Raw genomic sequence first — 21,139 nt, 5'->3', positions numbered from 1 at the left:
CTGCTTTGTACACTAGATTCGTGGCTTTGGGTGGAGGGTTCAACTGTCTTCCACCCAGCATACCGAAGGCGCCTTGCTTAGGGCCCCTATACCTCGCTTTCTATAAGATTCCCGATGATAGAGGCCTTTTCTGTTTGCCGCCAGCACTGTGTGCCTTTTTTCGGCGCGCTCTGAAGGGAACCGCATTTTGCGAACTTCGGACTCAGCATCGCTTCTATAAAACTCCGACACAGTTGCATAGAAACTTCATGCTGTGAACTAAATTGCAGTCTTTATCTGCTATTAGTCTTCCATGATGTCGGACACCCCAGTATCAAATGCACCTTCGGGTCTGCGTGATCGCGGATCTCCCTCTCATGAGGAGGTTAAATAACGTGGCTACTTACGCTCACAAAATTATAAACAGAAAACGCTCCACCTTTAAAAACTGACGCAAAGGGTAAAATTTTACTCTGAATAAGCAACTTCTGGCCTTAGAAACAGTAATTCCACGCTTGCTCAAGAGATCTATTACAACCCTCTAGCCGTGAAGGGCAGCGGCGTTCGTCCAACCGCAAGTCATGAGGAACGAATGATCTGAACCACTGAAACCTGAGCCGAAGGGCTTTGAATCAGATTATGGACTGCATCTAAGCCTTATCTGCCCTGCTCACCGGTGGTCAGTCAGTGGATCACCGGAGGAACGCGAGCCTGAATCACTCAATGTGTTGTCTACTGCTAGGCGCGAGCAAGTTTGACTCTCTTGCCCCTGCAACCTTTACGAATGGCTTTTACCCTTTATTTGCGCTGGCTTTCTACGCAGCTACCTTTCCGGCGGCATCCTCGGTGACCTTGAGCAAGACATCGTTCCCAACGACAGGGGGAAAGGGCTTGAGCCGTGCAACGAGGGCCTCATCAGCCCTGTGCATCCTATGAGCAGCAGCAACCTTCGCGTGCTGCGTAGCAGCTGCCCCGCAGCAACTGTTCCCACAGCTGCGCCGAGGCTCGCAACACCTCCACCCGGGAGGCGCCTCATCGTGCTCCAAGACAAAGCAGAACGGTGCCCGCGGAAGCCCTTACTTTGCCTTCTGAAATTTCGCTGGTTCTGACGAGAATGAAGCCTCCACAAGCAAAGGAAAGAGCAGAGAGAGAGGTAAGGTCTTAGGCTCCGGCAGGGGACGACCAGCCGACCCGTCGGAGTTGAACACTGAGGATTTGTCAGCGTTGACTTGGGAGCCCAGCCTCAGGCCCTCCTCTCTGCTAGGCAATGCTGCCTCCTTCTTTGGCCTCCTCCTCGCCCCCCCCCTTCCTTCTCATTGCCCATGTTCTGCTGCTTTCACTGCTTCTGGTGGTGCTGGTGCTCGCGCACCAATGCCAAAAAACGGGCTTCATGTGCCCCTTCAGCCACTTCCCCCCAGCACTGCCAGCGGCGGCCTCTGCAGAAGAGGCGACAGCGACGGCAGCCGGCAGCGGCTGGCTGCCGTCCCACTCGGAAGCCCCCATGCTGCGTGGCACTGCGCGACGCATTGCCGAGGCACTGGCAGCTGCCGAGGCAGCCGCTGCCACCCACGATGACACCCTCGACAGCTACGAGGATGATGCAGTGGCCGATGCTGCGGCAAAAGCCTATCACCAGGCAGCCATGGCCGTAGCTGCATTATCCCTCCCTGAACCCCCACCCGCGGAGGCACCGTGCACAGGGGCCTGCGGGGCCCCCCGTGGCGTTTCTCCCGTTCAGTCTTGGCGCATGCTCGCGTATCCACGCATCAAGAGCTGCCGCAGCAGCAGCGAGGGCCTGGACGGCAGCGGCGGAGAAGGTCCTTTTCTGCTGATGGCTGTGTACACGCGTGCCGAGGAGTTTGCGGTGCGGGATGCCGTTAGGCGGACGTGGGGCCGCGAGGGTCGTGTGGGGCCGCACAGTTTGAAGCGGGTGTTTGTGGTAAACGCTCCCGGATCCCCCGTGATCGCCGCTGCGTTGGACGCGGAAGCCGCTGCCGCAGGTGACCTCCTGCTCCTCTCTCCCGCAGACAGCTACGACACCCTCGTTACGAAGAGCATATCCTTGCTGCACTGGTTCGCCAAAGACTGCCCAGAGGCGTCTTTCCTCCTGAAAACGGACGGAGACGTCATGCTGCAGCAGCGGCGCAAGCTCATTCTGACGCTGGCGCAGCAGCAACAGCAGGAGTTCCCCGACCACGTCTACGGGGCCCCGCGAAAAGGGACTCACGGGGGCCCCGTGCTCAGGAGCCTCGACAACAAGAACTACCAGCCTGGAGACATTTACCCGTATGCCCTGTACCCCTTGTACGCAGCGGGGGGTTTCTACATCCTGTCTGCTGCCGCTGCTGCCGCCGTCGTCGCAGTGTCCACAGAGGCTCCCGAGGTGTACAACGAAGACGTCTTTGTGGGCCTGTGCCTGCACCGCCTGAGCCTAAGAACGCAGTTTCTGCCGCTAGCCATCGACTTCTTCACTCCACCCCACCCACTCGAGCTGCTCGGCATAGCCGACAGTGCCGCTGCGCCTCCCTCCGTAGGCCCCGCAGCCGTGCACGAGGAGGAAGAACGCCTCTTCTGTACTTTGTCACGCCTTGTCGCCGCTCACCCGGTGTCGCTCTTCACGCTTAGCAGATACTACGCATGGAGAAACAGCGGGGGGCATCTGAAGTGCCGCTTCCGCTGCAGCAACACCACCCACGGCAGCAGATCCGGGAGCACCTGCTAATCGCCCGAGGAAACTGGACGCCAAAACCAACAGTCCCACAGGAGCCTCTCTGCCCTTTTGGGGCCAGCCACTGTGCAGAGCGTCTCTGCCTGGCAGCGCTTATTGCTACTACAATACCCGTATCCCCTTGCCTCTTCCTAGAGCTACAAGCACTCGCTGCTTACAGCTGCCTTGTAGCATGTACGGGTTTTTTTCGAGGCACCTTGCAGCAGCAGCTCGAGGTCAAGGCCACCAAGACTCTGGGGGCGTCAACAGTCCCTAAAGAAGTGCTGGGCACGCAAATCACCTTGCTGCAACACTGCTTTTTATACAAGATTCATGCACCAGCAGCAGGACCAGCCATTGCCTCTAGCACAACTACTGCTGCTGTCCTTCTGTCTGTGTCTGTCTGTATATATCTCTGTCTGTCTGCATATCTCTCTGTCTGTCCCTGTCTCCTCTCTCTCTCTCTGCCTCTGTTTCTCTACGGGAACGCTTGTGCATCTGTCTGCCCGTAGGCCGTTCTTTTAATCTGCACATGATAATACTCGTTATCTTTCCAGACCTTTCCAGCCCGCTAGCACAATACCGACAGGAGCAGCGGCCCCTACTTTCTGCTGCCCCTTTTGGTTTATCTAGGACACAAGTTTCGACCAAAGGCCCCTTGCAGACGCGGAGCTGTTTCAAGGATCTAACGAATGACGCAGTGTCTTACACCCGCAACAAAGCAAACACCACCAGCAACCGACGCGCAGCACCCCGTGCTGCCCCCTTCCTGCTGCTTCCAGGTCGCTTCCTGCTGACTGCTCGTTGAGCAGGCCTTGCACGGACTTTAATGGACACCAAAAGCTGTCAGTGTGCGTGAGTGTGGCAGCAGCAGCAGCAGCAGTGCTTGCTAGTGCGATGGCTGGTATTCCTCAGCGAGACAGCCCTCGCACCAAAAACAGCTTCTTGAAGCTGCGCAGTCCCCCGCAAACTCCCTTTTAAAACAATTGAGCATACACACTTTGAGGCTTTAACGCCTACTCGCCAAGTTCGTGTTGCTGTTTGCGACGTTGCTGCTGCTGCAACTGCTGCAATTTGCTGCTCACCGCAGCAATGCGGGTAACTAGGGGAAGTGTGTCGAAACCTAGCCATAGCCTCTCCCCCTCAAGGGCCTCCTGCTGCTGCCATGCCCTTGGATTATCCACGGTGCTCAGAAGCTGCAGAGATGGCAGTTCCCATGCTGCTGTTGCCCCTTGCTGCTGGTGCAAAAAAGAACTGCTATTTACCGCGTCGCTCGCGCCTGCGGGTGACGCTGCTGCAGCCTCGCTTGGATTTTCCACAGGGATATGCCAAATCTCTCGTGCTTCCCGCTGCTGCGGCTGGTGTTGTTGGATGCGGGCAGTAACGAGCCTCCGCTCCCCTACGAAGAGCAGCGGTGCATCCGGGGGGACAAAGATGTTTTCTAGGGCTTTGCTTCCATGTCGCCACTGGAGAAGCTCCTCCTCCTGCTGCTCCTGCTGCTGCTCCTGCTGCTGGGCCTCCTCAGCAGGAGCAGCACCAGCGAAGAAACCCCTTTCGCGGTGCTGCTGCAGCTCGTTCTCCCGCTTGCTGGTTGTACTCTCCTGTTCATGCGCGGGTTGTTGCCGCAGCGGCTGTTCTTGTTGGTGCTGCTGCTTTTGGTGCTGTTGCTGCCCACCTTCCCGCAGAGCCAGCTGCGCGTTGGCGCCTCTGCATGTCGGTTGATTCCGCTGCTGCACAGCACCGTGCCTCTGCTGCTGATGCTCCGGCTTCTGCTGCGCTTCGCTGCCGAAGAAGGCTTGATCCCCTCTCCAGCGACTCCTGCTTTTTTCCATCCCTGAAAGCGCCAGCCCGTGCTGATGCTGATGCTGCTGCTGGTGATGGAAGGCGAACGGGAGCAGAGACAACTGCCTCCAATGCAAAAACGGCAGCCGGAGCTGCGAGGCTAGTCGATGGTCCCGGAAGCGATCGTTGGTCAAAAGGGGCAGAGGCAAGTAGGCACCTGCATAGCTCTCCTGCGGCACGAGGGGTTGTTGCTGCGAGGATTCTGGTGCGAGCGGCAACCCCTCGGGGAGCGTCTGTGTCGCCTCCTCCGCGTAAGGCTGCTGCTCGGACTGCGCTTCGGGGAGCGCCAAGATTCGCTGCAGCAGCTCGTGCTCCGGCAGAGGAGGTCCCGTGATGAATCTTCGCAGAGCAACAACTGTTGACGGCATCGCTGGCTGCTGCTGCTTCTGAGGCTGCGCCTCCGAGAGGTGCCGCAAGTGCTGCTGCAGCGGCGTGAGAACTACGTCCAGCGGGAACGGCGGCGAGAGCAGCAGCTGTTGCTGCTGAGAGGAGCTCGGCTCGCTACTTTTGCTACTACTACTGCTGTTGCTGCCGCTGCTGCTGCATAGAGGACCGACCAGCGTCGCAAGGAGGTGGTAATGATCGTCGTGAGCCCCCGTGCCGCACACAAAAAGACACCGCTGCTGCTGCCACAGCTGCAGCAGCGCCTTGTCTTGGCAAGTTAGTTTCTGTGTCTTCCTGCTGCCAATCCTTCTGCTGGAAGCTTGCTCGGCACCCATCTTGCTACTACTACTGCTGCAGCGCTTGCTCTGATTGGGTACATGCACTTCATCGCTGCACTTGACGCAAAGCCCCAATTCGCACAAGACGCTGCTGTTGGTGCCCCCATCCTTGCCCGTTGCCTGCTGCTGCTTCTGTTGTTGCCTCTCAAGTTTGCGCGAAGCGGCAGAGGAGGCAGCACCCCCTGTGCTCGTCCTCATTCCCCAAAAATACACGCCGGGAATGATGATAAGAGGGCGCTCTCCTCGCGCCACCAAAGCCTGGCGCAGCCTCTCAACCTGCAAACAGCAGCAGCAGCAGTAATACAGAGGGTGCGTTGTTTGAGAGGCGAAAGGACTCGCAAAAGAGTGGGGTGATCTAAGGAGCTGCGGCTTCGCGTCGCAACAACGCAAGTGCTGCGAGAAGGCCCTTAGCTCACCTGGTAGTAGCTGAACTTGCCGCTAGTTTTGTTTTGTCGATTGTAGGCAATGTTCGCGGCGTCCAGCACCACTGTGAAGCCAGAAGCGTGCTGGTGCCCAAGCTGCTTCGCCGTTGGCGCTTGCTGTTGCTGCTGTTGCTGCTGCAACAGCATCTCAAAGTGCAGCAAACGGCGAAGCTGCCGCTGCCCGCTGAAGGCAGCGAGGCGGAGCACTCCCAGTCGCAGGAGTCGCCTTTCCCGCAAGCCAAGGCCTACACAGCCAAGCTTGCTGCTGCAGTGGGTGCAACTTCTTGCTGCTGCTGCTGCAGTCGCTGACGCGGTGTCTTCTGAGCTGCGCAGAAGAGACCGCGGAACGGCGCCGCTGCACTGGGCAAGGTGCAGCAGCGGTAAGGAAGTTTGCTGCAGAGTTGCTGTTGCACCTGCTGCAGCAGCCACCGACACGGGAGACTGTGTCTCTCCGGCTTGCTGCAGCAGCAGCATGCCCTCGTGGAGGGACTGCTGCAGCTGTTGCAGCAGCTGCAGCTCTGCCGCAGCTGCAGCGGCCATCTGCGCAACTCCCGCCGCCTCCTGCTGTTGCAGCTGCCGCTGCTGCTGCTGCGCCTCTGCCAATGTCAGCAGCACCTCGTTGACAAGCAGCGTGAGGAGTAGGCCTTGGGGAGGAAGGCTCTTGCGCCGCTGCAGCAGAAGCAGCAACCCTGAGTCTCTGAAAGCCCTCCATCCAAGGTTCCGCTTCAGCAGCAGCAGCTCTGTGGCAGCAGCAACGGCGCGCTGCTGCACCTCCTGCTGCTGCTGCTGCACCAAGGCCAGCATGGCTCCCACTGCCGTCACGTTGTTCGTTGCAGCTGCTGCTGCAATAAAGGCCGTAGCCAAGTCCGGGTGTACAGGCAGCAGCAGCCCGTGCTGCTGCAGCACCAGCAGTACCCGCTGTGCTGCCTTCCCATCCTTCTGCCGCGCAGCAAGGTTCAAGACACCACTTGCCGCGCCAACGACTGCAGCAGCAACTGAAGGCTTTCCAGGAAGAGCTGCAGATCCTGAGGCCAGTGCTGCTTCTCCGGTGCCAGAACCCCTGAAGGCTGCAGAGTAGGCCTCAATCAGCTCCTGCAACTGCTCTAAGGCGCCTTCAGTATCGTCAGCCTTTATTTTGAGACCTACAGCCTGAAGCCTATGACCGATAATGCGTCTTTCTGCACCGGACGCACCTGCAGTGACACCATCCCCACCCACAGCAGCTGCAACAGCTGCTGCTGCAGGTCTTGAGGGCTGCGAGGCTGTCTCCTCATCCCCCCCCCTTGCGCCTGCTCCTTCTCCCGCTTCGGATTCTCTGCTGGCTTCCTGCGGCTTTAAAGTGCTCTCCTGATCACTCCAGCTGGCCTTGAAGCTATTGCTGCTGACCTGGACGCCTGATTCGCCGTTTATGATGCCGTTTATAATGCCGTTGTTGGTGCTGCTGTTGGTGCTGCTGCTGCTGCTGTTGCTGCTTGCGCGCAGGACAGGCGAGTGGAAGAGAGTGCGTTGACGAGTGCCTGCGAGGTTTGGCGGTGTTTTCAGGTGCAGCAACTCTTGAGAACTCGTTGCAGTGCGGCCATACGAGGCCGCTGTTGTTGTTGCTTCTGTCGGACCGACTGCACGGTGCTGGTGAGAGACAAGGAAGGAATACCGCGAGTGGAGTGTCCTAGTGCTGCCAGCAAGAGCGCGCGGCACATATGGTGCTGCATGCAGCAGTATCAGCGGCGCCAACAACAATAACAGCAGCAGCAAACATCGTGGACGGCCTGCCAACACCCGGGATGTGAGGGCCCTAAAGCCCATGGCTGCTGCAGTCGAGGTGGCACCCCATTGCAGCCGTACCGCCTTTAATTTCACGCGCAAAAGGCACCGTGGACACTGAAAAATCCCTGCGAAGAGAGGAGGAACGCGTGGATGTCTGATCACCGCTCAACACGTAAGCTACCGATCCTGAGCCCCCTCGCAAAGAGTCTTTGGAATTACACCAGATGCTTCCCGCCTTCTTCTACAAGCTGCGGTTGGAGGCATGGATTCGTTTAGCGACCAGGCTTCAGCAGTGGCTCGCGCGATCTTCGGGCCCGTCCTCTGTTTTCAGAGATTCAAGTCTGTGGAATCCACGACAAAAGACCCCTAAACGGCGCATAGCATCCCGATGTCCGTGGATTCAGCACATAAACAGGCGGTAGCGAGAGGGCGCCAAACACTGAGGGGATCTTTGGTTCTTCCTGTCTGAACATGGGGGGCCCTCATGGGAGGCGGGAGGGGGAAAGCCGAGGGGCACAGGACCAGGCTGACGGTAGCTGTGTGCTGAAAGCTGCACATCCTTCATTTTTAGTAGACTCAAAAAATAAATGCTGGCGTTATATGCTGCATGGTTTTGTTTATAGCTCTCTTGGCCTCTAACTAGGGCATTTTCAGCCCTTCAGAGGGCCTCAAGGGCACGGACGGATCCCTGCTCCCTTGGAAGGCGAGCGCGTTGACTGGGGGTCAGTGTCGAAGACAGCCAAAGGATCCATTCAACAAGAACTTGCAGTTCGCCTTGTGCGGCGAAAAAGGGCTGCGAAATCGCCGGTCACCACGCTTGCAATGATTCCCCTGCTGCGGGCAGCCAAGGCAGGAGGCCCTTTTACCGAAATCCTCGCTGCTGCTGCAGTTACAGCAACACAGAAAGCAAGTACTAGAGCCATTTTGGCAGCCCCGGAATGCCTTAACCGTGGCTTTCCTCATCATCACGGCCACGCCCTACCGGGGGCGATGCTGCATGTCGGATATGCGCACATGAACTTCCGTGTATCCGACACACCGCAGGGTGCAGGGCGCCCTTGGGGTGATTTGGCCCCGAGATTGCAACGGCAACTTCGCGCTGGCAGCAGCGGTAACAGCAGCAACAGCAGCTCACACTTCATGTGTTGGCTAAACCTCTCACCCCTTATTGAACCAGAGCATCGGCTGCCCCTTCCAATGGCTTCCATGTCTCTCCCCCTTCCGAAGGCCTCTCCTGAGTCATGGGCTCCGCTACAAGGGCTCTCTCTGCCTCTCGGCGAGCCATTCTTTGGGCCACCAGTGGCGCCTTCCGGCGAAAATCCCCTGCCACTGGAGGCCCCCAGGGGAAGTGGGAACGTTTCTTTAGGCTGGGTGTCACGCCAAACGCCTTCATCGGGCGTGGGGGCCCCTACGGAGGACTTCGATGTAACCTCCATGCCCTCACCGAATGAAAGGGTTTCAGGCTATTTGTGCAATAAAGTACGGAGTGACAAGCGACAAAGGAAACGAGCATTTGCCCATCGAGGACATTGGGGGCGGCAGCGTCGGCTGCAGCTGAAGCATGAGAGACTGCGGCTCGCCTTCGCCTATCAGGGTGTCGATCTGCTGAAGCTGAAATCGCTCAGATGGGGAGAGGTCGCGAAAGGACCATGGGGATCCGCCAGGGGTGGATGAGTGCCCCGAGGTTCTTCTATGGGGCTAGTGTGCGTGTGTGGAGCCCACTGCGGGACCTTCTGCACGTCTGTTGAAAGGATACAGCCATGCCGGTTCCCTGTGCAGGGGCCCTGACATCCCCCTTTTTTCATTGCTTCTAGGCTTTTCTTTAATATGACGCTTATAGTCTCCTAGAGAGCCCGCTCTACCATAGTTCTCTAGGCAGGAGAACGACCCAAAGGCTCCAGGTCCCTTCGTGATGTTTTGGCTAAAGGCGTAGAACGGCAAAACTCTAATGATCATTAGATATATAATTCGCAGTTTGGAATGTCTCCTCGGCTCTCCCCGGGCTACTAAGAATAGGGCACAGTAAATAGGCTGACGAGCGCCTAGTGGAGGCACCAACACAAAGACTTTGCTTCCTTGGGATCTCAGTTGTTGTTTGGCCTCAAATAGCGTTCGACATAGAAGGTGAGGATGGCAAAAAGGCATTCCCTGCACTTTTTGTTTATGCGATTTTTCTCACTGCCTTAGCACTGCGTAAGCAGTCCATTTCAACTCATAGGCGAAGCTTTAGCCATTTATATGCTAGGTATTTGCATTTCCAACTCCGGCGAAGGGACTAGCACGTGGCGCTAATTATCAACACAGCCCTCCTAAATGACCCATTTCGATTATCCACTATTTTTTAGGCCTCAGGCTTAGGTATAAACTCATTCCGTCTGCTTTCTGTAAACATGTTTATACGTTCGATCAGACTGTTTGGGTGTCGAAGACTACAAAGCCATCCAGCTCGTTTTCAAGCCCCTTACTGTTCCTGCCTCTGCGTGCTAGTGTCTAAAGCTTTTGGGGCTGAAGGTTTCGGGGCAAATTCCCGCTAAATCCCGCTACTTAATGAGATTCTCCAGAATTATGGGTCATATTAAGTTTTTTATTCCCCAAATTTCCTACACGCTGGCAAAGAAATGCTGATAGTCTGGTACAGGTGACCTCGTGAGGACGATGATGAGGAATTGTTTGCTTTTGCTGGCGAGGCGTTTAGTAACTAATACTCTCGGCAAAAAATAGCTTTCATGCCATGAAGGCGGTGTATTTTGTCGGGGTGTCAGCTTGTCTGAGGGCTTCTGTCTCCCTCGCCCCCCTGTGTTCTGGAGTCTGTCTGCTTTCTCTTGTAATGCGTTTCGAGTGTATCGAGAGCAGTTATGAGGCATGATTTGTTTTGATACTCAAAAAACATCATAACAATTTATAAACACCTCTTTATATTGTTTAATGGTTCCGCCTTCGCGATATAGGTTTTCACCCCATATATACTTTTCAATCCGAAAAGATGGGCCTGACCTTCCATACTGCCTGTGATCTCGTGCGCTTCCTGAGGAGCACTGCAGAAACTGAGCTAGCGGTGAGAAACACCTCAGTATCTTCATCGCACATGCTTAGAGATGCTAAATTAAATTCAAACAAGCTGAGCGGAATTCGCACTGCGAAGCTCTACTTCCCGATAACTGCCGTCAGATACCGTAGGGTGTGCCGCGTTAATTTTTTTGGCATTTGGGCCTGAACAAGGGGAGCAAAATTAATCCCTCATCTTGAGTCCGTTTCGGGGTTTCAATTTTTGCCGTTGCTACCACCAGGTAGTGATACGTGGCAACCGGGAAAAGTTGAAGTGAATTAAAACATCAAAATAGCTGCACCTCCTAACTCTAAGGAGTCATAAAACAAATGTTTCTGGATTCTTTTCTCCAACATAACAAGCCTGGATGTTTCAGACAGGTGGTCTATATTTGAGCGGTTGGTACTGATGGATGTCTGCCTTGCAGCAAGAAAAAAGAAGAAGAATGGCAGCCATGTGCCCAACGCTCCATCCAGTTGACGCCTTCAGTCTCATAAACAAGTCGGGCTCTGGGGCTCTCACGAGTAAGTGTAAGCACTAACCATATGTCTCCGTTTCAACAATCTCAGCACCCAATCCTAAGCAGGCAAACGCAGCAAAGTACCCGGGTGGGAAACAGACGAATAAGGCACTGCTGTAATGCATGGTTACTCCCTTAAGGACTAAGCAGTTCCAAGATGTGGCGGAATAGCGAAGCGAACAAATAATAAATGCACCAGCAAAGGCGGGGTGCATAAAATAGGTATAGATGGGCAAGGAGGGGAAGAGATTAATAATGAGATACGATGGCACATGCAGTTGTATACGGACTTTAGAAACACATTTGAAACCAGAACACAAATAGAATCCTATATGCAACTCCTTTCTGGCTGCAGTCTGTCTTCTTTAGGTGACGAGTTGCGTGAGTTCCTAAGGAGTCAGCGTTGCTGCACATCCATAGCAGACGCTGCTTGGCTCTTCCAACGGCTTGACTTTGACGGAGATGGAGTTGTTACGGCTGCCGAGTAAATTTGTTCGCCCTACCCCTAAGCTTCCATGTTATGTGATGTTGAATGGCCTGCAAAATGGAGACAGCTACAGAGAACTGCGATGTCTCTGCAGTTTGCATACGGCCCTGACACCTCACCACCGCGTTGCACGGTCACTACTTCTTGCTCGAGATTATCCCACGGAATGGAGTTCTGTGGGGCCCCCTCTCAAACAGGGCTATCTGAAACAGGAAGGGCGGCTGACAAGCGAGGCAACGGAGGCCCTCGCCTTTGTTTTGGAGGGAGAGCTGGACGCAGCGTGGAGCCACCAGCGGCGACAGCAGCTGTTGCTGCGCCACAGAGATATTACGCCTGAAGCTGCGTTTCGTTACCTGGATAAGGATGGCATTGGAATAGTCTCGAAGGGTGCATTTGCAAAGCCAGACTCCCTTAATGTGAATGCGGCTTCTTTCTTGGCTGCCGCTGTACGTGCGAGCCGTGGCTGGATCACGGCTACTGGTAGTGGCATTGGCCCTGGTGACATTGGTTCTTGTGGTCACACGATTGCTTCTTCAGTTCTTACTGTTGGTACGGAAAGCGAGTTTGGTATGCTGCTGCTGCAGGACGGCTGCTGCAGCTTTTGAGGCAACATCGTCAGCGAGCCACCCTTCAGCTTGTGGAAGCATTCTTCTGGCGCTTTGACCGGTGACGCTGATAGAGCAAGGCTTGCAGCTTCCACTAGGGCCCCTGCGGAGATTGCATGGGCATCCTAGGGCCTCAAGAGCACGACTAAGCGGACACTTACTGATATTCACGATCCACTCTCCCAGAGCCGGGCTTAGATGCTAGGGGCCCCTGACAGCGGTTTCATGTTTTTCTGCGGGTATGGTCTGGTTGCCTGATGCAGAGACCGGGATGGCTATTTATCGCTTACGGACTTCCTTCATCTGTTGTACCCCCGACCGTGCGTCAGCCGGATTTGGGCCAGACATATTGGCTGTAACAGAGTTCTGCAGCACCCTCACCGGCAGCAGCAGCAAACAAAGCCTTCAGAGGACCCCCAGCAGCCCTCAAGGAGAGAAGCTGAGACTCCAGTTAGCCAGCCTCTTGAAGGCCCCCAGCTACCAAAAGGCTCTGCAGAGAAAACTAGTGCAAAGATGGAAGGCAGGGGGCAGCTTGCAAGGCCTGTTGGCCCTCTGGACCAAATCTCCTGTAGAATCCCGGTACCGTTGCCTTCGGCTGAGGAGGCAACCTTTCAGCTTAAGTGGGAGAGGGAGCAAAGGCAGAGGGAAATGCATGCTGGGATGACTGTAGGAGGCCAGAGGTGCTGTTGTGTAAGCCGACACTGAAACGCTGTTTTCTGCGGATACAACTTGGCAACTTATTTGCCGATGCGTCTGGGGAAGACAAGTAGAAATTTCCCTTGCAAACAGTCGAATCGCTATGGGTCTCATTATCTTGTCAGAATTAGTGCACACAGCCCGCGCCTTCCACCCCTGAATCGGCTTTCAATGTGGCGTGCCCCCTCTCAAGTTTTTCAGCCGCATTGAATGTCTTAGTTTCTTTCTAGCTGTGCCTCGGATGTACAGCTGTGCAGTCTCTCCATCACTGTGAATTTTGTCTAAATTACCCCAGGCGCCTGTATGTACCGCTTTTCCTCGTTGCTTGAGCGGATGTCTGCATTGGTGCTGTCCTTGCCGCTGCTTGTTGTTCCGTTCTAGAATTTGAGTCGTCCTGCTGTCTGACCCTTACCGTCTCGCTGCTGCTACAGCAGACCCCTAAGCTAAACGCTCGAGCCCGCGGTTTTATGTCCTTGCAATTACTGCGCAGGCACAAGAAAGTGTCGACAGGGTACCCTTGCGGCCGGAGGGCGATCCCCTCGTGACTCCCCGCGCCTCGATACCTCCTTCTTTGAGGGTTGGCAGAAGGCAGCTATCCCCCCAAGCCCTTGCTGCTGCCTTCGAGCTGCTTCTCGCTGTCCTGAGAGAAACTGAGGCAGCCAGGAGAGACTTTGCTTACACGTCCGCATACAAGCATTCATACACATTCGGGATCATCTCTTTTAGATCCGCAGCAACCGATGCTACACTGCCTGAACGCACGCACCCTCAGTACGGCAGTCCATGACAAGCTTTAATTGCTTACACCCCGCTACGTCCTCTTCATCCTTAAATTCCTCTTATCTGTCCGTTTCAGGAAGGGCGTAAATGTGCGGGCAGTGTGGCGAGTGCTGGACCCAAAGAGTCTCGGCTATGCATCGGTGTCAGAGGTCAAAGGCTTCCTCGAGGATTATGGCTTAACGGCAACGACGCGCATCGTACGAAAAGTCATACAGAGATACCAGAGAGATGCCAAGTACGCACGGCTAAACTATACTAGACAGTATAAACTGTAGGAGGTGACAGCTGGGAAAGACTGGCGGAACCCTGGAAAGGCGGCCAGAACTCCTGATGCCTGAACGCTGAGCCTTGAAGTGGCACAAAGGGTAGCGCTTATGGATGCTATTCAAACAGCCCGCCCAAATTTCAACTCATAGGCAATGACGAATAGAAAAGGAGGCACAGGAGCATAGACCACAAGTAATATTGCAGGGGACAGTGCGCATAGGGGCGAAATACATTCGAGTAACTAGGGGCGCAACCGAAAAAGGAAGCTCATTGATTACAAGCCAACAAGTGAAGGACGAAGACCAAGAGTAGCAACACGACATATGCACATATATACACACATGCATACATACATACATACACACTAATATAGACACACACGCGCATACACATACACACACGCATAAACATGCACGCGCATGCACACACAACACACATACACACACTGCGTTAGGTTTGCCCACACATGCGGTTGTGGGGTTGCTAGTGCTTTTGTTTTATGCTAGGCTCTCTTTCGCATCATTCTGCGACATTATGCTGCCCGCCGGTCTGCCAGTCTCGAGCAGACTGAAATTGCAGGCGGCGGAGGCTTCGCAGGCCCTGAGTCTTAGGGCCCTTCACCTTATGGCTGAGGTATTCAGTCTCCTCATCGAAGTAGGCTGCACATACTGAACCCTCTCACCGAACACCAGCAAAAGGTCGCCTTCGAGCAAGGAGCCTCCTTCTTGCGTAGGTGATGGAGCCGCATTGCCACTCCTGCTAGCCACAGCCGTGGTGACTCTAACAGCCAACCCTTGCTTTTTGCTGCAGACCGAGCTGAAGCTAGAAGGCCTGCAGGAGCTCTTCAGCGAGATGGATATTTCCGCCGCCTTCCAAAAAATAAAGTTGTACGCTTACTTTTTACCCATACCACTAATGCTATAGGTGTGCTAGCTTGTTTCTTGGTGCCGCAAGAGTTGCGAATTTGCCTCGATCCTCACTGCCTACTCTGTACTTAATTCGAGCAAGAGAGCTGCTACAGCTACTAGAAAAATGCCTTTCGAGCGTCGTTTGCACCTTCATGGGTACATAACCAGCTCGAACACTTCGACAAGACGTTGCCTGTATTGGCGCTGGAAAAATGAGAACTTTTATTTGTCAGCTCCTGTGCATCCGCTTCCTTCACCCCAGCATTTTCCAGTTTTCTTTCGACTGACCATCTCTCCATCACTCCCTTCTGCCCCCTGCTTCTATCTTATTGTGACTTCTAACTGCTTCCCTCATCTCTGACGCTTCTAGTGCATTTTCCCATCCCTAGGGCCTCTACATATACATCACTGACCCCAACTCTTCTTTCTGTCTCGTCTGGGCACGCGGCGCGAGCCGCTGGGCTCTTCGCAGACCATGGATTCCGTTGGCTGTCCAGGCCTTCTTCAGTGTCTGCGTGCTGCTACGCGTTTTGACTGTCTTCAGAGACAATGAGGGATTGGTAAGCGGGGAGGCATTATCGTCATTCCTGAGCTGCTTCGGCTTTTACGCACCTCGCGAGAGCCTCCCGCACCTCCTCCGTCTCTTTTCCAGCAAAGAAAAACCTGCATTCTGCTATAACCAGTTTATCTCTGCCCTAGCACCATAGCAACCGACGAAGCCTTGCATCAATGGGGGCCCCACCTGGCCGCTAAGGCATGCAACAGCAGAGACCCTTTTGGTTTGAGGCCGGCCCTCTGTACGAGGAAGCAGGAGGCAATATACGGAACCTGATGGCCACAAAAAGGCCTCTTGGTGTACACAGGGGTAACGAGCCTCACAGAGGTCCCTTAAGACGACAGCGACCTTGGGGTACTTCCGGGTTCACTCTACTGAGCGACCTGCTCTCCCTTTGGCTAGCTGCGACTCGGTGGTGAGGTTAGCTGTGTCTCGGCGTTGTGGCTGCCTGTGGGCAGCTCGCGTGTACACAGATACCCTACAGCAGCAATGTTCTGCCGCCTGACCTGATGACAAGGTCTGAGAGGCTGCAAGGGAAGTCAAGAGGGGCCTCCACCAGGGCGTGGGAGCCACAGGCTCTCCGTGTGGCACCCCCTGGAGGCTCATGCAACATGAAATTTGTGGCAGCATGTGTGCGAGAAAGGTGGAGTGCAGTGCTGAGGGTGGTTTATGGCCAGGGTTTTTCCTTCCCCGGCGCTCAGCCCTCGATGAGCGCCGTCTGGGCGTAACAGAGCAGTGGTCCGGTAGTTTCTGGGCGAGGGCTTGGCGTCTTTGGATCATAGATGTCTGTAAGGCCGTAAGAATGCTGTATTTCCGACTCTGTTAGCAGATATGCAAGCCGTTAATGGCGGAGGCAGCCGGGCTAACCTCATTTTCTTCGTTGGGGCTGTCTCGCTTGAGAGCCTCCGCGCCTCGGCAGTGGGTGCTCAGCGAGCCCAATCGACACGAACCCTGAGCCTCGACCCTAAATCTTAATAGCGTTGCGAAAGAGGATAAAACGGCATTGCACAGTGGAGGCGCATGCGTTCACCGGAAGCCACACCGTTCCTCCTAGTCGCCAACCTTGGGCGCGCTCACGGGGGTCTCTCGAAGATCACTCGAATCTGCCGAGGGTGTCTTCGGCGAGTCGTGCTTGCTCTTTCGCCTTCAGCCGGGAGAAGTAGCCTCGAAGTTGTGGAGTTCTCGCGTGGCAGAGGCCCCTCTTCTCGCCGCTCGCTTGCTGCCCCAGTGCCTCCGGAGGCTTCCACGGGACGGCTATGAGCACGAGGAAGTGACGGCTCCTCGGTGGGCCTTAAAGCGGCGCACACCCAGCGTAGCGGCGCCTCTGCCGGGGGCCGCCCTTGCCGCCTCTGCGTGAAGGGGAAGGCCTTCTTCGGGAGACTCAGGGGACCAGCGGCGCGGTTGGCAGCCTTGCAGGACCGATACAGCGGCGTAACAGCGTCAGCAGCAGCAATGGTAACTGGCGGAGTGTGGCACCAGGCAGGCCACCACGGGTGGCCTGCAGACAGCCGCCGTCTTCATAGCAGCAGCAGCAGCAGCGGCAGCAACGGCGGAAGACTATCCAGCAAGGCTGGTCTTATTGGGCTTCCCCGAAAAAGAGGGCGAGGCCGCCGCAGGCTAAGCAAAGTGGTAAGACATAGACAAATGCCTCATTAGGTCGTACAGAGAGGGGCTTACTGTGGGAGCTCGACCTTGGAGGCGTGATTTTTTTGCAACCTCGAAGTGACACGCACCCCGTTGCGCCGTGGTCGTCGCCTTTCCCTAAGGGCCTCGACGAGATTTTTGTTGGAGAGCCTCCAGGCCTTCCCAGAGGCGCTCGTCGGCCACTGCGAGGAGGCGCTGGCTGTGGGGGGAGCATCATAGCAAAAGCAGCGAAAAAAACGGCACAAAGATCCCTCAGAGGCAGCAGCACTATGCGCATAGTGCTGCTGCCTCTGAGGGATCTTTGTGCCGTTTTTTTCGCTGCTTTTGCTATGGTGATGCTGCTGCTGGTAGTGGTGGTAGTAGCGCTGATTCTGCCGGTGCCTTTTTGACGCGATGGGTGCATGTGTGCGTGCGGCGGTGCTGCTGGTGACGGTGCAGGGCCGCGTTGTTGTTTGCCTGTTGAGTCTGCTGCTCCTTGTTTGGATCCTGCTGCTCTGGCGGTGGCTCGTGGTACAGGATAAGCCCACGGGGGATGAAGGGTCACCTGTAGAGCTGCAGCAGCAGGGGCAGCCTCAGCTGCGGCAGGCAGATGCACCGGATGAGACAGTTGCTGCAACACGACAGACGCTACAGTTGCAGCAGCAGCCGCCACAAAGGAAGGCGCGCCGGGGAGAAGAGTCTCTGGAGGAGAACCAGCAACCTCAGCAGCCGCTCTCCTCCACCCACTCAGCTCCTCCTATACGCCCTCGCGAGCGGGAGCAGGAGCAGAAGCAGGAGGAGGAGCAGAAGCAGAAGCAGCAGGAGGAGGAGCTGAAGCAGGAGGAGCAGAAGCCGCAGAAGCAGCAGGAGGAGGAGCTGAAGCAGGAGGAGCAGAAGCCACAGAAGCAGCAGGAGGAGGAGCAGCAGCCTCGGAACAAGAGCAGCTACGACAGTGGTGGTGATGGTGTTGGCAAGAGCACGGGTGGAAGCCTGGCTTCCCTTCCGGAGGAACCTCCTACCGGTGGGTTAGGCCCTCAGCTTGCACACGTTAGAACTGTTCGAGATACGTTTTCTGGGGAGGAGGTTCCTGAACAAGGAGGCTTCGCCCCAAAAGAGGCCTCCTCGGCCCCCCTTTCTTCTCCGCACCAACCGACTGCGCATGAAGAACGGCAGGAGAAAAACGGTGAGCAGGGCATCCCCGCTGACACGTCTGTTGAAGGTGTTACGGGGGAAGCCGTTACTGCAGCGCTCCAGCGTTCCCACGGAGTCTTGGCGCGGCTATCTCGCGTGCAACAGCAGCTGCAGCAGCCGCAGCCGTTGGCAGTAAGAAGTGAAGACAGCGAAATACACGCTGACAGCAGTCACTAGAAGGGCCCTGAGGGAGTCTTTCTATCTGCCTCACAGCTCTTGGCTGTTTTCCTCCGTGAGGGGAAACCATATGAGAACAGCAGTTGCTGTCCTAAAGCTACGCTTTGCGGTTAAAACTTCACAGCTTACACTAGAGGTTGCATTTGCATTCTAGGTGTCCAGTTTTGAGCGCACATGCACACACTTGACGCTCAGAGAATGCTGCTCACTTGGGAAAGCGCGGCATTGTCATCGCGACCCAGACAGTCAGCAGTGTGGGCAGGTGTCTTCCTTAATCCTAAATAGGTGCAAAAGTGGCGTAGGCCGGTTGTATGGCTCAGGACTCTGCCCTTGGGGAGATTGCTACCCAGCGGCGAATCGTCAGTGGCGGCCAGTGCCCGTACAAACTTGAGCCTAACTACACTGAACCAGAGCCGCAGACTTTATCGTTGAGACTGGCCTTAGAATGACACATGTCTGGATACTGTGCAACAAGGCCCTAAGACGCGGGAAACTCCCAGGTGGTGGGGTCACTTGCATGCCCGCGAGCAGGGAGAGCCCCTCCATGCTGCGGCCCCTAACAAGCACTGATACGGTGTCGCCACTCCTCAATACCTAGAATTACATTGAAAATGTAGTAAAGGAACTTTTATTGGCTGGGAATCACGATTTGGAGGAGGGAGTTCGAGGTGTCTTGCGCGTCGTTGGAAACCGCCCTAGCGTAGCAGTGGCATTGGCGCAACGCATCGCTGCGTTCACGCTGTGAGTACACATTAACCCTAGGGCCAATAACACCGGAGCGATGATTTATGATCACAAGTGGAGAGTCCTTCCCGACCGGGAGACTCTGGAAAAGAAGCGGCTGCGAGAAAGGCGCGAAAAATTCGTGAAGATGGAAACGATGGAACTCGCACCGGACGGCCGTAGGCCCCCTCTACACCCGAAAGGGCACACACCATCTGCCAAAATTACTGAACTCTTCCTGACTTGATAACGGGCATACTGCTGAGGCTCTACCACTGAGGCAGCAAACAGGGATGCCTAGTCGTCCGAAGCCTTTGACCTCCAAGCAGTGCAGAGGTTACTCCCTGAATTCCAACAACAATAACATATGACCTCACTTTGAATGCCACTGACACTCATACTCCGTGCGTCTCTAGTATGACACCTTCTATGCCCTTCTTCCCTTGCGTGCCTCTCTCGTTTGCCCCCCCCCTTGCACGATTTACTTGGTTTCAGTCCGAATCCTCCCTCCCGCAGATGGCATCTGCTTCCCTCCCAGGGATTGGACCAAGAACCTCTCCGAGGAGGACCGACAGCGGAGGGCAGACGCTAGAAAGATATTTCAAAATGCACGCAGGTACACACCGTGCAGGGGCGCAATATGTAGATGGGCGACCACGCATACAGCTAGCTACGTGCGTAGATATACGCAGATAGAGATACTGATGACCAGCTCACAAGAAAAGGTGAAATCCACGAACAGGAGCTAAGGGCTATTCGGAATAACGCTCAGCGGTGACCAAAACGTGTGCGAGGGCACACACACATTTCCGCATACGTTCAGTCATACATACACAAACACACACACACACACCCATGTACCTGATTGAGTTGCCAGTCGGTCAGCTATGTGGGTATGCCGGCAACAAGAAAGCTACACGGGGGCCTAGGTAGCGACAGGAGTAGCCAGGTGTCCCAGTCGAACTGCCTCTTTAACCTGTGACTAGCTCTCTGGGTATGTATGAAGGGCAGTGGTACATATGATGCATGGAAGAGTAGCGCTACCTATAGTGCATGGAGTATGTACATCTAAAACAAGAAGAAGGGGTATATTAGGGTTTGCGGGGCGTCTCAGCAACAAGATGCTGGCTAGAGAAGCGCAGAGTGAGCAGCAACGACAAAAAGAGGTGGAGGTGAGGCTAGCACAACACGGCCCTCTATGGAATGCTAATGACATTCGGAAACCATCCCTGCACTACCCTTATTTGCCTTCAAAGGAATAAGGTGGATCTGAGGAGAGTGCTGCAGCCATGGCGTGTATGCTGAACAGCACATCATATCACACAGGCACTCCCTTGTAAGCGCACAGATTGCTGGATTTTCCCGGTTACACGGGTGTGCTGTTGGAAGAAAGTCGTGCGGGTTGTCCGGGTGGAGGTGAATCGTTGCACCCTTGTAGAAACAGCGCCTCTCAGTGCAGAGGTGCACCCGCAGATCAGCTTGCGTGCTGGTAGCTGTGCATTCGGTGTCGGATTTTCACGCCCTCCTCGCATTATTCCTCCTCTTCCGTCACTCCGTGGATTGATAATTGGTGTGCTCGTATAATCAAGGAAATTTCAAAATGTTTTTATTCTAATACGGCTCGGCCGTTTCTCTTCTCTGTCTTGCCTTGCCGCGAATCCGCACAGTCTGCCGTACGTACATCGAAGAAAGCATGCGCTCTCTTGCGTTCAAGTTTGGAGCTTGCGTGTTGGGGTCTGCCTGTAGAGAGAACGGCGGAGGCTCAACGACCACTGCCTTCAGTCTAAGGGCAAGGCCGAACGGTCAGCAAATGCACTTCTCAAAACGCTGGACTTGGAAGTCACGAAACTGATTCCTGCGGGTCCTGCAGATGCAGCCTGACTGTGAAATTCCTGCGCGCTCTCCTGCAGCTTTCCTTGGGACGTTATATCTGGACTTCCCCGCGACTTTGAATGGGCCGAGCGGTTTGCCGCCGCTGAAGAGGCGAAAGAGGTAGCCACACAAATCGCCAAGCCCTCGACTGCGCACACCGAAGGCCCTGATCACTGCACCTCCTGAACGGCAAGCTCCGACACAGAGTGTTGTTGCCCTTTCGTTGCCCTTCAGCGCCTCCGCGCCAGTCAG

General features: G+C 55.4%; 5 protein-coding genes across 5 annotated transcripts; 4 read left to right on the top strand and 1 right to left on the bottom strand.

Annotated features, from left to right (window-relative positions):
• Positions 1 to 1,480: 1,480 nt before the first annotated feature.
• Positions 1,481 to 4,862, top strand: LOC34617295 (acetylgalactosaminyl-O-glycosyl-glycoprotein beta-1,3-N-acetylglucosaminyltransferase). The gene is made up of 2 exons (XM_022730670.2): positions 1,481 to 2,627; positions 4,528 to 4,862. Exons 1-2 carry the CDS (start codon positions 1,481 to 1,483, stop codon positions 4,860 to 4,862), a joined length of 1,482 nt encoding a protein of 493 aa, XP_022588007.2.
• A 795-nt stretch (positions 4,863 to 5,657) lies between these two features.
• On the bottom strand, positions 5,658 to 7,815 carry LOC113147558. Its single transcript, XM_026338510.1, has 3 exons — positions 7,740 to 7,815; positions 7,499 to 7,622; positions 5,658 to 7,053 (listed from the first exon to the last, which is right to left on the bottom strand). Exons 1-3 carry the CDS (start codon positions 7,813 to 7,815, stop codon positions 5,658 to 5,660), a joined length of 1,596 nt encoding a protein of 531 aa, XP_026194295.1.
• A 92-nt stretch (positions 7,816 to 7,907) lies between these two features.
• Positions 7,908 to 14,149, top strand: LOC34617298. Its single transcript, XM_026338509.1, is given in 6 exon segments — positions 7,908 to 7,968; positions 8,080 to 9,139; positions 11,662 to 12,056; positions 12,358 to 12,449; positions 13,647 to 13,805; positions 14,006 to 14,149. Coding segments are annotated over 6 exon segments (1,911 nt in total).
• A 2,604-nt stretch (positions 14,150 to 16,753) lies between these two features.
• Positions 16,754 to 18,292, top strand: LOC113147557. Its single transcript, XM_026338508.1, has 3 exons — positions 16,754 to 16,930; positions 17,384 to 17,715; positions 17,878 to 18,292. Exons 1-3 carry the CDS (start codon positions 16,754 to 16,756, stop codon positions 18,290 to 18,292), a joined length of 924 nt encoding a protein of 307 aa, XP_026194293.1.
• Positions 18,293 to 19,073: 781 nt separating this feature from the next.
• LOC34617300 lies at positions 19,074 to 19,764 on the top strand. The gene is made up of 2 exons (XM_026338507.1): positions 19,074 to 19,194; positions 19,532 to 19,764. The coding sequence occupies exons 1-2, from the start codon at positions 19,074 to 19,076 to the stop codon at positions 19,762 to 19,764; spliced, it is 354 nt and encodes a 117-aa protein (XP_026194292.1).
• The last annotated feature ends 1,375 nt before the right edge of the window (positions 19,765 to 21,139 follow it).

The sequence above is a fragment of the Cyclospora cayetanensis genome, unplaced genomic scaffold (genome assembly GCF_002999335.1).
Source record: "Cyclospora cayetanensis isolate NF1_C8 unplaced genomic scaffold, CcayRef3 CcayRef3_contig_27, whole genome shotgun sequence".
Classification (NCBI taxonomy): domain Eukaryota; phylum Apicomplexa; class Conoidasida; order Eucoccidiorida; family Eimeriidae; genus Cyclospora; species Cyclospora cayetanensis.
This window is presented reverse-complemented; position numbering and strand designations above follow the sequence as displayed.

What these genes read in the sequence shown, in the direction of transcription:
- LOC34617295 (XM_022730670.2), top strand. Translation starts at nt 1,481, where the DNA reads ATGCTGCGTGGCACTGCGCGACGCATTGCCGAGGCACTGGCAGCTGCC. An exon ending in ATACTACGCATGGAGAAACA is followed by an intron (nt 2,628 to 4,527) that starts GCGGGGGGCATC and finishes CATCCCTGAAAG; the next exon opens with CGCCAGCCCGTGCTGATGCT.
- LOC113147557 (XM_026338508.1), top strand. Translation starts at nt 16,754, where the DNA reads ATGGTAACTGGCGGAGTGTGGCACCAGGCAGGCCACCACGGGTGGCCT. An exon ending in GCCGCAGGCTAAGCAAAGTG is followed by an intron (nt 16,931 to 17,383) that starts GTAAGACATAGA and finishes GTGACGGTGCAG; the next exon opens with GGCCGCGTTGTTGTTTGCCT. An exon ending in GAGCGGGAGCAGGAGCAGAA is followed by an intron (nt 17,716 to 17,877) that starts GCAGGAGGAGGA and finishes CAGCTACGACAG; the next exon opens with TGGTGGTGATGGTGTTGGCA.
- LOC113147558 (XM_026338510.1), bottom strand. Translation starts at nt 7,815, where the DNA reads ATGCGCCGTTTAGGGGTCTTTTGTCGTGGATTCCACAGACTTGAATCT. An exon ending in AGAGGACGGGCCCGAAGATC is followed by an intron (nt 7,623 to 7,739) that starts GCGCGAGCCACT and finishes GAGGGGGCTCAG; the next exon opens with GATCGGTAGCTTACGTGTTG. An exon ending in GGCGGTACGGCTGCAATGGG is followed by an intron (nt 7,054 to 7,498) that starts GTGCCACCTCGA and finishes CGTCCAGGTCAG; the next exon opens with CAGCAATAGCTTCAAGGCCA.
- LOC34617300 (XM_026338507.1), top strand. Translation starts at nt 19,074, where the DNA reads ATGATTTATGATCACAAGTGGAGAGTCCTTCCCGACCGGGAGACTCTG. An exon ending in GGAACTCGCACCGGACGGCC is followed by an intron (nt 19,195 to 19,531) that starts GTAGGCCCCCTC and finishes TCCCTCCCGCAG; the next exon opens with ATGGCATCTGCTTCCCTCCC.